This window comes from Carassius gibelio, chromosome A15 (assembly GCF_023724105.1).
Source record: "Carassius gibelio isolate Cgi1373 ecotype wild population from Czech Republic chromosome A15, carGib1.2-hapl.c, whole genome shotgun sequence".
NCBI lineage: Eukaryota > Metazoa > Chordata > Actinopteri > Cypriniformes > Cyprinidae > Carassius > Carassius gibelio.
The window spans coordinates 10,702,478-10,719,510 of NC_068385.1; the positions used below are offsets into that span (position 1 = coordinate 10,702,478).

General features: G+C 38.0%; 1 protein-coding gene across 10 annotated transcripts in view; it reads right to left on the bottom strand.

Annotated features, from left to right (window-relative positions):
- Window positions 1–17,033, bottom strand: part of LOC128029170 (BCAS3 microtubule associated cell migration factor) — a 223,762-nt gene that overhangs the window by 154,438 nt on the left and 52,291 nt on the right. For all 10 annotated transcript variants that reach the window (XR_008187304.1, XM_052616769.1, XM_052616768.1 and 7 more), the window contains exons 14-15: window positions 7,402–7,535; window positions 2,532–2,796 (exon numbers count right to left, since the gene is read on the bottom strand). Coding sequence is in view for 9 of the 10 variants with exons in the window: in XM_052616769.1 (XP_052472729.1) it covers window positions 2,532–2,796; window positions 7,402–7,535 (399 nt within the window). In the remaining variant the exon portion in view is untranslated. The remainder of the gene's footprint in view (window positions 1–2,531; window positions 2,797–7,401; window positions 7,536–17,033) is intronic.

Genomic DNA, 17,033 nt, shown 5'->3' on the forward strand with positions numbered 1-17,033 from the left:
GCAAAAATGCATTGAATTAATCAAAGGTGACCATTAAAACTTACATTACAAAAGATTAACATTTTCAATAAATGCTATTCTTTTGAACTTTCTTGAACTTTTACAAACAATATTAAGCAGCTCAACTGTTTTTAACATTGATAATAATAATAAATGTTTCTTGTGCACCAAATAAGCAAATTGGAATTATTAATGAAGGATCATGTGACATTGAAGACTGGAGTAAGGACTGATGAAAGTTCAAATTTTGGTTAAAATAGAAACGGGTGTTTTAAATCGTAGTAATATTCCACAATATTAAACTTTTTGCTGTATTTTTATCAAATAAATGCAGTCAATTGCAAATTTATGGAACTACAATGAATGAAAAAATTATTAAGATATAATTTCACTGCAATTGTTTATTAAACAAATGTGTCATTAGCAAAACAAATGTTATTATCAAATGTTAGGAAAGGTGAATGTTAAAAGTGTGAAGAAGAGCAATGTGTAATTTATTAGAATACCCTGAAATAACGTAAAAGAAAAAGTAAACCGTGAGATAACAAGAAAGAAAAACTGAATGACTGGTCTGAAAATAAAGCAAACATCTCCTACAGGATATGTAAGGGGCTCAAGCATTCAAGCTCCACGTATGAGCCCACAGGAAAGGCCCACAGGGACCATGGAAAAGTGCAGAACTAAAACGGTGAACTCACTACGAATCAACCAGTATATTCCATAATAAAGATTTTATCAGTCATTAAATGATATTAAAAAGCTTTAATATTTATTAATTAGATTATATACGTATCCATTTGGTATGAGAGGGCAGTCAGTGTGCTTCCAGAGAGAGCCCGCCCCTAATGACTTCTGATTGGCTGTGATATATTTGATTGATTCTATCACGTCGCGTCTGGTGTGGACCCAAATTGCTTGTCGCTGGAAACTTGTCGCACACGGTGTAGTAAGACTTCAGACTTTTTGGAAAGTCGTGGCTTAGTGGTTATAGAGTTTGACCCCTAACTCTAGGGTGGGTTTGAGTCTTGGGCCGGCAATACCATGACTGAGGTGACCTTGAGCAAGGCATCGAACCCCTAACTGCTCCCCGGGCACTGCAGCATGAATGGCTGCCCACTGCTCCAGGTGTGTTTTCAAAGTGTGTGTGTGTGTGTGTTCACTGCTGTGTGTGTGCACTTCGGATGGGTTAAATGCAGAGCATTAATTCTGAGTATGGGTCATCATACTTGGCTGTATGTCACGTCACTTTTTTCTTTTTCTGTTTCTTAGATTCCCCCAACCTGTTCCCAGTACAAAAAAAAAGCCACCTTAGAACCCTGTTGTTAAAGTGTCTCATCAGGCTGAAGCTGACAGGACTAATTGTTGACAGGTGCTTCTAAAGCCCGGCTTTGAAAAGTGAGTCTGATTTACAACAAAGCTTCTGAGGCCCATTTTCATGGCTGCTAGTAACCATCTCTACATGAAACGCCAAACATTCCGGCCCTGTGACCTCACAGCGTTGCTCAATTCAACGTGAAAACAGTTTTTCATATTTTCTTTGAGACAGTCAAACGTCACTCAAATTCATTCAATTAGATTAGATTTGCTTGGATTAGATTTTTTGGATGAATGGATGGATGGATGGACAGCTTTATTGTAGCTAGATAAAATAAATAAAATAATATTCAATTACATTTATATAGTCCATAAAGTTTTATATATAACTTGAAAAATGTGGTGATGCTGAAAATCAGCAAGACGCAATGCAGTAGGCATATTATTTTGATTTTAATTAAAATAAAAAAAAATTCAGATTTACATTTATTTGAAGTAATTCAGTTAACTACTTTTTGAAGTGTCTGTGTGGTGTCATTTGATATATGACTTTGGGCAACAGAGAAAGCGAGGCTCTTTTGAACACTTTGGGAAGCTCTACAAACACCTCGCAGCTGACTGGAATCTACTGTGTCCGTACCAGCGTGGTGCTTACCGTGAGCATGGGGGTATTGATTAATCAGACCTCTGCTTTGTGGAGCGGGGAGTGCTGATGGGCAAACAACACTGACAGGCGTGCCAGCTCCTGTGGCAATCAGCACAGAGATGAGAAGTGTGTGTGCTGTGTAACGGTCAGACGTGGTCAGTGTGAGTGTGTTTGCAGCCAGAGAGTGTGTTTGACAAACATCACAATGTTGTGACAGAAGTCAACAGGCTCCAACCCAAGGTCTTCTAGGGTGACTCGATTAACCCCTGAATGGCCAGGATCTACTTCGTTTCAAATTCTAGTGAGCTCTCTATGAGCTCGATTAACCCCTGAATGGCCAGGGTGAATGAATGAATTCAGGATGGTGAACAAGAAATGTAAATATGAAATACTGAAATATCTATTTAATTCAATATGTTACCAAAAATATAGTTCAGAGTAATTAAAAATGGATCATTTTCCCATCTCACTAGATTTTGGACCAGAAGAACTAGTTTTACTAACTTATGAAGGACTGCAGAAGTGTAAGAGGTGCATAATATTTCCCCAAAAAAAAAATGGGGTTGCTAACCGTGTAGTGGGGATCCAGATGGGCTACTAGAGAGGCCAGGAATAGGGCTACATCGTCCGCCCTGTTTGCTGCTCAGCTCTTGCTCGATCTCCTCTAGTCCGGCACTCTTCTGGAAACGGCTCATGCGATTCACCACACGTGGAGACACGTGTGTGCGAGCACATGGCGCTCCACCGTATGGATTGATGGGAAAGACATGAGATGTACCTCGAAGAGTACTGATCACCACCCAGCGGCAGTCCTGGCTGAAGCAGATGTCCTGCACCTAGAGTGGTAAGAGAAGAGAAAGGAAAGAAGCCCACAACCAGCTTTGAGATTTAAGTTGGTTAGGATTTGAAAATGAAATGTCAATAAAATTTATAAAATCAACATTACATTGAGTACATTTACATTTTTTTTAGTGTAGGGTCTTGAGTAACAGTATGAACAATACAGCCTTTGTCAAAAATAGAGGTAGCAGATCTTCTCATGTATTGGGATAAACATTCAGATTAAACAGATTATCGAGAAAAATATATTATATTATATTATATTATATATATATATATATATATATATATATATATATATATATATATATATATATATATATATATATATATATAGGAGAAGTCTGGCACATCACCAGGGTTATATAATGAATAAAAATTTACTAGGTCAGAAAAAATACATCTATTAAAATGAAACGGATGCATGGATGAATCATTCAAAATAAGATCATTGTTTGTTTGTTTTATCCATTTTTATTTCATGCCAACTTTAAGGAATGCAACCTGACTTCTGTTGGAATTTTTTCTGGTTAGTCATAAGAAAGATTACTTTTTCATAAAGAGTTTCTGGCAAAGACAGATACAATCTCCCTTAAAAAAAATTGTTCTGTGAAACGCTTGAAAAGGAAAGAAGTGTTGGTAGTCACACCTAGATGCTGGGATGAGGAGGTTTCGGAAAAGATTACCAGATCTTGGTTACTGGCACGAAAAACCTGAATATCTAACCTGGCTTTTGTATTAAAAAAACATCTAAAAATAGATGAACTGTATAACTGCAACAGTGCATCCCATGCTTCTGTGCTTCACACCTCGACAGTATGTTCAGTCTACACTATTTTTAAATTGTTGGTCTATGTATACATGTGTCAGAGGGCTGTTGAATCCCACCCTGTTTTTTCAGCATCTTGCGTCATGAGCATAGTTTCAGTAGACCGCATCTTGAAATCCTATTCTAGCTGTTTTTTGAACACGAACCCTGTGTGATTGAATGTAGCTCTATGAATTGATGGTAGACCTTCCCCAAGACATAGTCCAGAAATCTTACACTTGGCTTTATCGTACAGCACTCTGCCATCAGCAAGGTTCAGCTAATGGCTTTTTTACAGCACTTTTTATTGATAGCCATCAGCTACTGGAATGCAGCTGTCTGGAGATCTGTCCGATTCTAGGTCATTCGGCTCTATCTGTCTCAGATCAGTCTCATACTGAATACAGCAATCCAGAGATGAGCGAATGAATCAAGATCAATGACCATATCCTGTTCAGGGACGATACCTCACCTGGAGGTATAAAAATAAGATTTAAGTGACCAAAGACAAGGACTGAGATCTTTAAGTTAGTTAATCAGACACAAATCAAATGAGCTGTTTGGTCAGTCATGTGATGCCCAGAACAGCTAAAACGGTGTATGGCTTCAGGCAGCGCAGCCTGGTTGGTTATTTACCTTCATGCACGCTAAGGTCAGTCCGGAGCAGGCTAGGAGTCAGTACAAGCGCAGTCAATCAGCCAGCCAGATAAGGCCGGGTGCCTGCGTCCGCCCACGAGGCATTATCACTCCTTTTATTTGTTCAGTTCAAGATAATGCGTCTTGGAGGGTGATTGCTTTCTGCAGTCTGCGTTGTTTACAATTCAAGATCAAAGCCAATGCATGGCCAGGCAGCAAACCTGGCATTGAGCCGGTGACAGATTAACCACCTTTCTCATCTCAGCAGAGCTGCGGGCCACCTCGGCACACCTTCAATATAAGGAGCAGGAACGAGAAGAACTTAAACTTCACCCACGGGCCAGTACCCAGCATGCAATTCAACCTTTTTCACCCACCTCAGAGTTCACTTGAAGGGTAACAGGACAAAAAAAAATTGTGAAAACATAAAAAAGGAGAAAAAAAAACTATAGTATAGTAAAATACAGTTGGATAAAACAAAAACTGTCTGTCTTAATTTTAGGCTGCAAAGCAACAAATTGCGATTATTTTAAGGGGGTGATTCTTTTCTATACCAATATGAATGCAATAGGAATAAAAAAAAGTATTTCTTTTAGACCAGTGGTTTTTAAATCCTGGTTGCGCATTTTGTATGTCTCTCTTATCTGAAACCCTCAGCTGAGTTCACGAGCTCTCTCCTAATGAACTGAATCAGGTGTGTGTAAATAAGCGAGTGGTGGGTCCCCAGGACCAGGAATGAAAACCACTGTTTTAGACATATAACACTTGACTGTGCTACAGTTGCATGGCACTCATAGGCAAATATCATATGGTAAAATGGTTTTTATTCATTGCAGTGTTAATATTTATAATATAAAGAAGGATTTAAATTGGGGGAAATATGTCTGGCATGCTTTTAGACATCGAATGTGTCAGTGTGATTGCGGGAGTGTGTGTTTATGAACCAGAGCAGAGAACAGGTTTGTGTGCATATCCAAACATGACACCGACTGGGCAAGTAAGGGTCTAGGCCCTTTAGGAATAAATATTAGTTCTACTTAAGCAAATAAAACCTTACAATTTGCCAACTGAAGGAGATATTGTGGTGGAACAGCTGCAAGGCTAAATGGATGAAACCGTATTTAGGAGAGAGGAAAACTAAATCAGTGCAGTTATTTCCCAAACTGATTTGTGCAATAACCCAATATATCACAAAAGTAAATTAAACTTTAAAAGCACCCAGATAGATTACCAAGGCTTGGCAGGCACTAATGAGCTGATCATGTCCTTAGATGTCCGCTTCAACTATTCAACCTGAGTAACGTTACATAAAATAAATAAATAAAATGGATCGAAGAATCATCAATATATTTGATCAAATATGTTTTGAGACCACTATACACTGCCTTAAGTAAAAGTAAAAATATAAATAATACTATTAAAACTAGATAAAAATAACTAGTAAAAATAAAATAAATTAAAAAGAATAACTATTACGAAGAGAAAATAAAAATAAAACCTACTAAAATGGTAAAAAAAATAATAATAATAATTTAAATAGAATATTAAAGTGAAAACATTTAAATAAATTATATTAAAATAAAAATAAATAATTAATAAAAAATAAAAAAATGGGGTTTCAAATCATGTGACTAGAATAGATATATTATGGTTACTTCTTCAAGCAATCTAGTTTTCACAGCAGTAAAGCAGTAACTATGTTCTAGCTGTAAGTTCTAAACTATTTCTTACTTCACTTAAGCAGTACTAAAATGCAACAAACATCTGGCTAACTGAACAAAATCCAAAAACCAAATTATTTTTCAGATACCACCATTAGTTGTTCTAGATTTGTCATTTACAAAGCTGGGATGAAGTGGAAAAATTAAGGAGCCTATATTCAGAGCTGCCAACAGTCTATTTCCAGGGATTTAAGAGAGAGTAGTGTAAAGTCGCAAGTGCGACCATATTGTCCCAGTGGGAATATCCTTTAGTCCATGACCTCATAGCCTAAGATATCGTAGGTGTTACATGCCCCGAGCTCGACCCCAAGGTGCAAGAGTAAAAGCTCCAGTCAGAAGCACAATCTAAGCTCTCACCAGCCATCTGAGGTATTTTTAGCATTTTTTTTTTTTTTTTTTTTGCAGCCTTGGTGATTGAAAACATATTGGCAAAACTAATAAGTTTCGGGTCTTTGGATTCAACAGTGTTGAAAACTAAACATGGGAGTTACAGGGGAGGAAGTTTTAGAATAAGCAAAGACTAACTGCTGAGAGCACAAATATTTCACATGGATCCACATCATTTTGTTTTGTACTGGGGGGCAAAAGCTCTCCAGGTACACAAATATTCATGTTGCTGTGACTCTGGAAAAGCCCTGATGCGCTTAACCTTAAGTTGGTGGACAGGTCAACAGTAGCTAGGTCTTCAGATTACCACAAAGACACATGTAGAATTAAAAATCAAGGTAAAGGAAGCCACGAACTGACTAAACGTACAAAAATAAAATTAAAATAAACATTCTGAACAGTGACAAATGTTTAGGATACAGTTACACTCACATGTTTCATATATACCACAGTAGCAAGGGCTTATGTATCTCATAGTCATGTTCAAAATCAATCAGATGGGACATTCCCACATTTTTTGTCTAACATTCACTGCCCTACATACTACAAAGGAGCTGAGACAGCAGTACAGTGTTCTTCTGGAGCTCAGTGGTACCTTATGTCTCTTGACATTATTTAGATAACATGCAGGGATTCACTGACAATGAAAAACATGTTCAAATTGCACATTTCCAGAGCCATACAAGCACAGGCAACCATAAACAGTTGTGGGTGGCCTACAAAGACTTTTAAATGATTACGTTAATGATTAAAAGAGTCCAGAAAGGCAATATTTCATCTCAATAACTCCCTCGAAAAGTGCCTGAGTGTACATAGGCATGTGCGTGTGAGCAAGGGATGGAACGGGGAGCTTTGAAGTTTAAATTAATATCCCACATGGTCCACGTATTCCTTGAATGCAAGACAGTTTCTTTTTGTTGTGGATACATCTTCCATTTGGAGGATAGAAGTTTATGAGTTTGTTCCATATGTGCGTGCTAATGGGCAGTGCTGAAAGTAAGAAAAAGCTTTTATGTAAATCTGTGCATACACATACTGTATGTTCTTACCTTAGCCTCAGTCTCTCCTCTATGAAGTGTGTATAGATGATGAACTGCACTCTGGGAAGACGCCCATGGGTGAGTCACGATTTGGAAAACATGGAAGTCATGGCCAAGGGTGTCTGCAGTCACGAGTAACATACCTGAAGACCAGAGAAGAGCATCATTTATTTCACCATGGTAACCAATACCATGCTACATGCTACAGATATGATACCCCAAGCTTTACGTTTTTAGGATTTTCCCAGCCCTAGATAAACTTTCTTGGGGTTTACCATTTGGATTTGGGGACCAATGGTGGGATCAAAATCAATTCAGTGTTTCTGAATTGTGGCCTATTGATAAGTCCACGTTCATACATCAATAAATGGCAGTAATGGCCACTCTAAACATATATACATTTCATTTGAACATTTACTTGCTTTAAGTGCACCAACTCTGAGCTGAAAATAGGCATTTTGCAACTACCCTAAGTTAAGCTAAAAGTGCTACCGCCAGACCCGGAGATCGGCTGAATGGATTCAAAAATGGTAAAACTCAACTGTTTAACTCTAGGAGAGTTGGAAAATGAGCTTATTTATAATAAAAAAAAAGAGTGGAGTGTTCCTTTAAACTGAGAAGAACATACTGCAAGTCAAAAACGACTGCCATCAAGTACGGAGCATTTCATGAGACACGTTTACATGGTTGTAAAGGGTAATATTGTTCCACTGCAATTTGTGTTCTAGAATTAACTGCATGTCAAGATCTTCCCTCAGCTGTCCGTGCCAGAGAATATGTGGATCTGTTTTAAATACAACCGCAGGAGAACCCAAGTGGAACCTCTGATGACAGGGCCTCTCATTTTCCCACTTTTATTTGAAGTTAGTGAAACTACAGAAAGTATAAGCTCTTACTGTAAACAACACACTTACTAAACCACAATAGAAAAAAACCCTGAAGCAAATCTTCATGGCAACGCAACCCCGCATACAACTTATTTCTAAAAACAGCGTGACAGCTCTACAGGCTATTTTCCACACATGAAAGTCTGGTCACTACCGCTTTGGAAGTATTTTTCCAACACAATGAATAAGATGGATTTAGCCGCTGGCTCTCGATCTTACTGATGTAATTTAAGATGACAATAATTTGTGATTTTCAAATGCTGAATCTCTAATGCCCAGTTCACAAAGGGGTTTAATTTGTGGCGAGCATTTATTGGGTGGTCTGACAAATCTAAAATGGAGTATATTACTGGAAGATCAGACAAACTCCCAAACACGACAATGGAATAGTGGCCGTCTCAGACGAGCTCATCTGTCCTATTTCTGCCCACGTTATTTTCGTTTTCACACTTAGGAATAGAATCTTCTTTAGGTGTGGCTTTGCCATCTCATTGAGCGGTAAGACAGGAAGCATGCAGCGATGGGCTGCGGCAGTGAAAGGAGGAAGGGTCATGCCAACGAAACAGAAAAACAGAGTCGGCCAATGAATTAGACAGCGGTTAGCTATTTATGCTGTATCAGAAGACTAAACCAAGCTACGGCCTGGCCATAAACTAACCCACGCCCCAAATGAGGTGCCAAGCCACAAGAAGCATTTGCGTCAACTGGGAATACATGGAAGAGAGTGCCTTCTAATTATAGAGGCTACAAACGGAAGCGTAGAGTGATTAGGAGTTTAGGCGCTGCGGTATGTTTATCTGGGAGCTTCCTCTCCCTCACCCCGCCACTTTCGCGCTTACCCTGGCTTTGACAGATGAGGCTTGGCCAGCTTGTTGGGACACAAGTTTGCTGATGGTACACTCTGTTCTCCAAAAGCCAGAGGAGAATGGAAACGAGTGCTGGGGCTTTTGCGGCCTTGTTTAAATACATAGCCTCGTGAAGAGGCGTCAGTTGGTTGGCCTGTGGGGAAGCTAAATTAAAAAGAGAGTTTCTCTGTGATGGTAAGCAGCCATAAAATTTTAGGAACCTGAGATGTTAAAGCAATTTTTGATGCATCCTATTTATACCACATCGTCCTCAAGGCAAAATAGTTTTTTTTTGCGTACTCGAGCTACAATACTAACATATGTCCATATGACATAATTCTTGTAGTAATCAAATATTTTAAGGAATATTGGGATAATTCACCCAAAAGAAAAAAAAATATGATTTACTCACCCTTTTGTCATTCTACATTTGCATAACAAACACCATGTTCTGGCAAGTTTTCTTTCTGTTCTTTTAGGAATATATGAACACTGCAATCGAGCTCAGATATTCACCAAAACAATCGGTCCAGGATAGCCTGAACAAGCTGGTCTCAACACGACTGAAAACAAATTCTGAAGTGGTAAACAACCAAACAGACCAATGAACCAAGCTGTATCATAATTCATAATATAGGAAATGCTGTATTCAAAAAGCAGCAGTGTCTTATTCCGTGGGTGAGCACTTTAGTCACTGTAGTAAACCAAAGCTCTTCATCTTAAAATCATAGCCATTACTCTTGTCCGAAACAGGTGCATTGCAAGAATAGTGTCCCGACACATACTACATTTTAAGAATACTGAACAAATTTTGCTGCACTTCGAAATGTTGCCCTGTGAAAACAAAGCAAATAAGATATTGCAGCATTGAAACAACTTAAGTTCCCATTTTGGAACAAAACTAATGACCTACAGGTATTAAAACACCTAAAATCCCATTTCAAAATACGTATTAATTGATAAATATGTATTGGGTTTGTTCGTTTATATTTCAAGATGTTTGAAATCGTACATCAAAAGCAGTTTACTTCAGCAAGTTGGAACGGACTACATTGTAGGGATGTGTGGTATACACATACATATTGGAAAAATACCTGTACATATCATATTTAATACTGTATGATATCATAATTTTGCTCAGTTCGTTATATCATGTAAATCGGTAAACCTGAAGAATAACGCCATGTATCAGACAGATGAAACTCTATCAACGCACCCAAAACTAATAAATACAGAGAACAGTAGAAGTGTTAAATGGCATTAATTTGCATACAAAGCTGATGATAAACGTGAATGAACTGACCACAGGATTCAACACATCAAATCTTGCTTAGCATTTGTCGCGCACTCATCCTGATCTTTTCCGAGAATTAAGAGATAAACAGGTAAGTGCATCATTCATAAATTCAGACTTAATTTGAACTTGCATTCACAACTGATTTACACACAAACATAAGATATGACGCAGTAAACACGAAAGCTCAAACATGTGCGATAGAACCAGTGACATTTTGGTCACATATTTGCACTTGCATTTCAAGTCAAATACTAATTTAATTTGATTGAAATTAGTTGATTTAAATGAACAGTTTTGCTATATTAATGTATGCTAAGCTAAGCTAAAAGTGCTAACACAAGACCCAGAGATCGGTTGAATGGATTCAAAAATGGTAAAACTCAGCTGTTTAACTCTAGGAGAGTTGGAAAATGAGCCTATTTTCAACAAAAAAGTGGAGTGTTGATTCAAATTAACAGTTTTGCTATATTAATATTAGTATCAATAATATGAAGGGAATGTTTTTGCCACATTGTTGAACGCTAACATGAAGTAGGCGAGAGAGAGAGAGAGATTTATTTTTAAAGCTTTTTCTTTGCCTATCTGAGTCTGAAATCTGAAAACAATCTGAGGGAGAGAGAAATAATAACGTGATTTGGAATATTACTGTGACTGTTAGAATAACACTTGAATTTTTTTATATATATATAATTCATCAACAGCATTATAGTACTTATAAATGTAGGTCAATGATTATTTATAAATGATAAATGTAGGCTACTAATACATGTTTAGTATGTTAACATTACATTATGCATTAAACGCATACCTAACATTAACCAAGATTAATAAATACTATAAATGATAAGCATTTATTTATTTATTTTTCAGTTCACCTATTTTTGGAGGCTGGTTTTTTGCCATTTATAGTATCGATTAGTATTGATACCATGGTATTACTTTCTGGTATCGTACCGAAGCCAAAATTATGGTATCGAACCATCACCACTGCATTGATATGAGCTGCGAAATACACCTCAGAATATCCTTTCAAGAAACTGACATTCGCTAGCTGTTGAGTGATTCTTCATACTTGCATTCATCGTTTTGTTGTTCTCCCCTTAACAAGTCTTTAAACACAAAACATCTGCTAAACCTCCTCATAGCCATGATTTATTTTTAAAAGTGTCTTAGGCATTCTCCCCGACCAACTTTCGATGATCTCAGCAGCCCGACAAGCAGAGGCCTCCAACTTGGCAAAGTCAGAGGACTGAAACAAAAGTATCCCTTTCAAATTAACAGCACTCGCCTAAGACCTTAGAAAAAGAGGAAATCTCAAATTATAAACATGTGGATTTAAAGGGCGGGCGCTGGGAATCGGTGCGCTCTAATACCGCAGACATGAACTTCGTGCAAGAAAAAAAAAAAGAACAAATAAACAAATCAATCACAGCATTTTGTCCTTGTGGCTGGCCACATTAGTTGTAAAAGCACGGACGTGCATGCGTGTTTGTGGTCCTTTGTGAGTCCATTGGACGGCCTCCTCTCCTGTCATGCTGCACTTGTGGAGATGTTTATGAAAGCTGTGTAACACACACACAGGGTTGCACATCTCACATCAAAGCCGCCCACTCAAGCCCGGAGCGAGCAACCCTCACTTAGTCCACAGGCCACCCTCACTCCAACCATCAGATAACAGTACTAAGGAGAGGAGGGGACCGGCATGGGTCAACATGCAGTCAATAACTTGTTAATCTTTTACAGACTAAGTGAGAACTTCTAAAAGCTGGGCTGTTTGATCCCAACCTGGAGGCAGCTTGTGTTTGTGTTTGTGTGAAGTCGAGGACGGGGTGGCAGATTGGGGCCTGGCAAAGTATCTGTGCAGTCTCGCGGTATGCCGGGCAGATGTTATGCCATCTCCAGTTTCCATTCCTCTGGGTTGCAGGGATGACTGCTGTGGATTCCAGAGGGGGCAGCGTCGTGCGGCCAGGGATACTGTTTATCTAGGCACATTGGTACCTAGGATATGCTCTTTAAACATGGTACGCTGCTGCTGTGGGCATGCTGGCTTGAAGAGGCACTCAACGCTCTTAGCTATGAAGCCACATCCACAATTAAACTGAGAGCTTTGAGGAAGGGAGAGGAAAAAAATAGTAGGTGGAGGAAAAGGTGCTCACGGTTCATTTGAGCCACATTCAAGTGTAACGAAGGAGAATGTTTATGTATTTGCTTTACAGCCAAACCACCTGTAAGCGCTTGAATATTAATAGATCATAAAGACCTTTTCTCGGCAGAAGGCAATCATTTCTTTAATTCAACACTTCAACGAAATTTGCCTTCTAGAGAACCAGTGTAACCAAGGTGACCACGAGGTCACGTCCATTAAGGAAGGATGGAAGTGTAGGTTGTCACTAGGCCCACACGGAATCTGCACACTTGTTACTCACATTTCCTGAGCTCTTTTTGGAGGAAATTATGTTTAATAGGCATCAGACTTTCTTGGGATAAGTCAGATAAGCCAGTTATATCTACCTTTTGTTTAATGTGTCAGTAGTAAATAGCTATAGAAATAGAAATAGTTTAAATTCATTTTGCTATTAATTGTAATAATCCACTGAGTTTCTGTGCACACAAGGAGCCTGACAACCAACCCATTCTCCACACAAAGATCGGATCTCAGCATCATCCAGTCCATCTGAAATGACACGAAGAATCAGCTGTTGCTCCTTGTTGATTTCTGGTTTAGCTCCTGTTTTTGTTACCCATGTGTTAATTTTGTCAATAAAATGCTTGCAATTGGATCTGCCTCAACTTGTCTGTGTCTCAGCAAAACAGCAGGTAGTTTTCTTCAAGTGCCTTGGATACATTGAATTTAGTCTTGTCATTCCAGAAAAACTAGATTATGGTGAGATCAGAACTCTGCGTGGAGCACTGACAGTCATCTGTCTCCTTGTGCAAACAAAAATATCACTGGACTATAACAATTAATGGCTAAAAGAATGTTTGGAAACTTCATGACTTAACTTACGATATAACTAAAACAACTGCATGCTCATTGATCATGCTTTGATATTAAATGATACAGGCTAGATCAATTGGTCCAAATCATCTCTTTTACCATTAAACAAAAAAGCTCAGAGTATGCAGATGACAACAGATATCCCAATCACAAATCAGATAACTTACCTAGGGATTCTTATTCAGTCTGATTTAAAAGAAATTGTACATATAAATTACGACAACGTTTTTCAAAAGCTTAAAACAGATATTGACAGATGGAAAACACTTCCTGCATCACTGCAATCCAGAGTCTCAACTGTGAAGATGAATATTTTACCTAGGGTTAGCTTTCTTAGTGCCATGATTCCATTGTCACCTTCATCAAAATGGTGGAAAAAACTGGACTCTTTAATTCGCACTTTTCTTTGGAATGGCAAACAACCAAAGTTAAAATTGGCTACATTACAACGTACTAAAATGGAGGGAGGTCTCTCTGTGCCTAAATTTGAGTTATATCATAAAGCCTTCCAACTGCAGTTGATTCCCACACCCTGTAGAGAAATAGAAGAAGCAATTGTCAAACCAATTAGACTTGAAGATGTACTTTTTTCTGGACTCTCTTTAAAGTACTGCAAACAATCATTTGGCCCCATCATAACGAACACAATTAACACTTTTAAAACAGTGGAGAAATTATTAAGCTATGATAACAAATGGCATCTGCAGACTCCTTTGTGGCACAATAGGAATATTAAGTGTGGTTCTGAACCATTCACATCAGAACAGTGGTCGAAGCATGGAATAAGGACTCTTGCTGACATATGGAATGATAATGGTATGCTTAGTTTTCAAAATATAGCTGTATCATTTAATGACCTGCATCATCCTTCTTTTTATTCTTGCAATTGCGTTCGGCACTCAGAGCATACGGAGTCCCTTGGGGCTTAGCTCTCGAAACACATCCTGTTCACAGTTGGTTCTTTAATTTTTCTCAACAAAATGTAGTGTCAGCTATCTATTCTCGCCTTCTTGAAGTTAAGGTAAAACAACTACCATTGCATACTATTTGGGTAAGGGAGTTATCTGTTGACCAGATTGATTGGCAGACTGTATGGGGGAATATATTCGGTGCATCAAAAAATCCAAACCACCAATTAATTCATTACAAATTTTGTCATAGATTGTACTGGACACCAAAGAAACGTTTTCTCGTTAAACTATCTCTAAGTCCCCATTGCAGCTTCTGTACCTACCAACAAGTGGGAACATTTATGCATACGGTGTGGGAATGTGAGAAAGTTTATGAGTTCTGGGAAAGGATCTCTTCAATATTGTCTGATATGATAGGAAAAGATATACCAGTGCAACCAGTAGTGCTTCTTCTAAATGATGATTCCAGTTTAGGTTTCACTGCACTACAAAGAAAGATCTGGTTGGCAGGACTAACATCGGCCAAAAAGATAATTGCATAAAGATGGCTCCCTCCTCATACTTTATCTGTGCGACACTGGCTACTTCAGTTTCATGAAATAGTAATGTTAGAACTCTCAACAGCCAGAATAAATAAGGCTAGAGCCTCAACCATTGAGGCATAGAAAGTAGTTGCAAAGGATTTAACAGAAAAACTTCAAGTTTAGTAGAAATTAACGTGGGGTATATTTTGAATGTTTAACATGATTTATGTGGTACTTTTGTTTAGCCTAAGGTTATCATATTGTAGATTGCCTCTATATTTTGTATGTATTTATTTATTTCATATTTTATTTGTAAAAAAAATTTTTTATTTATATTGCATTTTATTTTATTTATTTATTTTATTTATTTCTTTTCTCTTCTACAAATTTTGTAGGCAATTTGTTTTTTGATTGCATTTTTATTGTTAAGGTGGCCTGGACTTGGGGACCGCTGGGGGGCTGGGTGGGGTGGGTGACTGGAGGGGTTTAGAGGGTCAATTTTGTATGGTATATTTTTGGAGAAGAAATTCTATACAATTGTATATGACCCTCTCTTTGAAAAAGAAATAAAAAATTGATTCCCAAAAAATTATACAGGCTAGAGCGCACCACAACTGCATTTGTGTGTGCAACTGAAGAGCATGCTCTACGAGCACAGTATAACGGCTGACAGGACAGGAAAATTGGTTATTACTGACATATGGCCTGACAACATCTCATCTGACCGCAGTTCACTATTCTACCGAAGTTCCCTCATTACCTGTACCTTTTATTGCCTTTGTTTTTTTATTATTTGTTTATACTTCAGTTTATTCCATTTCCTGAGCTGACTTTCCTGAAATAAGTCCTTGATAAATATTCCTGATAAGTCAGCTCAGAAAAGTACAAGTTTTTTTGTAATAATGCTTAAAAAATACATATTTATAAACATGAGCACTGCTGTCAAGCACCAACTTCATTTTGTTCCCAGTCTTCATATTATCATTAGAGGTGTTTTTGTTTTTTTGTTTGTTTTTTTACTGAGGGGTGAAGAAGACTTTCTTATATGTGCTGCCCTTGAGATCTGGAGAGGAAGCAGAAGTTTGCTCTCTGAGACAAAACTTAATAAATGACATGCAAGTCAAAATAATTTTCTTTAGTAAATCATTGCTATAACTTGATTCACTTAATATTATTTACACCAGTCAGATTATCATTCTTACAATTCGCTGTAGGCTAAATGACTAAATGAAAAAAAAACCTGCATGTGGAATTTGGCAAGTGTTAATTGTGAACACTGCCTTGTTATCCTGAGCTAACAATTTATGCAGCCATGAAATTGCTTTTGAAGGTTCTTGTTGTGGATCCATCTATGGCCACAAAATGCAGTTGATGCTTGACGGCAGTACAAATCTATTTTACGCTCAGTGGTGGAAAAGCACAGTCTCCTTGAAGCTTAGTCAGCCTAAAACAGGCTTTCGTTTGATTTTTGAAAGCCCCAAATAAATGAGCTAAACAGCAATCTCTAGATAAGAGTCTGACTGCAGAAAGGAGGAGTATGGAAAAAGAGTAATCCTTTCTCAGGAAACAGACAGTCGCTATAATCTCTTTACATTTCAGCACTCTCTTTTATTTGAAAGGGTTTTGTGAGCTAATTAATCCTCTGAAACCTTTACCACAGCAAATACAATTCTTCAGTGCTTCATGCCGTGCTTCAATGTTAATGCCCTTAATTTGGGGAATGACCTTAAGATTTTTTCAGGACAATGGATCATTCATTGCAGCTGAGGTGTTTGGAAAACTAACGTCGGATGTTCCTTGGGAATCTGGTGGAACTTTTGGAGACTAAAGCCAATCAAACTAAAACAACTGCTAAAAAGCCTCCGAGCATAACAGCATAAAGCTGTCAGCAAAAACGTGGTTTACACAGGCAATCCTTCCTACAAAAACAAGCTAGAAACTAAAGGTGAAGAAGAGAAGGTAACTCTTCTCAGGTCAAGAGGAATGAAAGGGGGAACAGGGAGGATGTTTCCATTGAAGACGTGAAACCAAAGCACCTGACTAAGGTTTTACAACTACAAACTGAGGTACAGACTTCACAAGACACTGCTTTTACCACCTTTTGGAAACATCATAAAAAAAATAGCCAAGATACAACTTTTAGATTGTTTTGTTTGACAGTTAACATGTCTGGAATTGG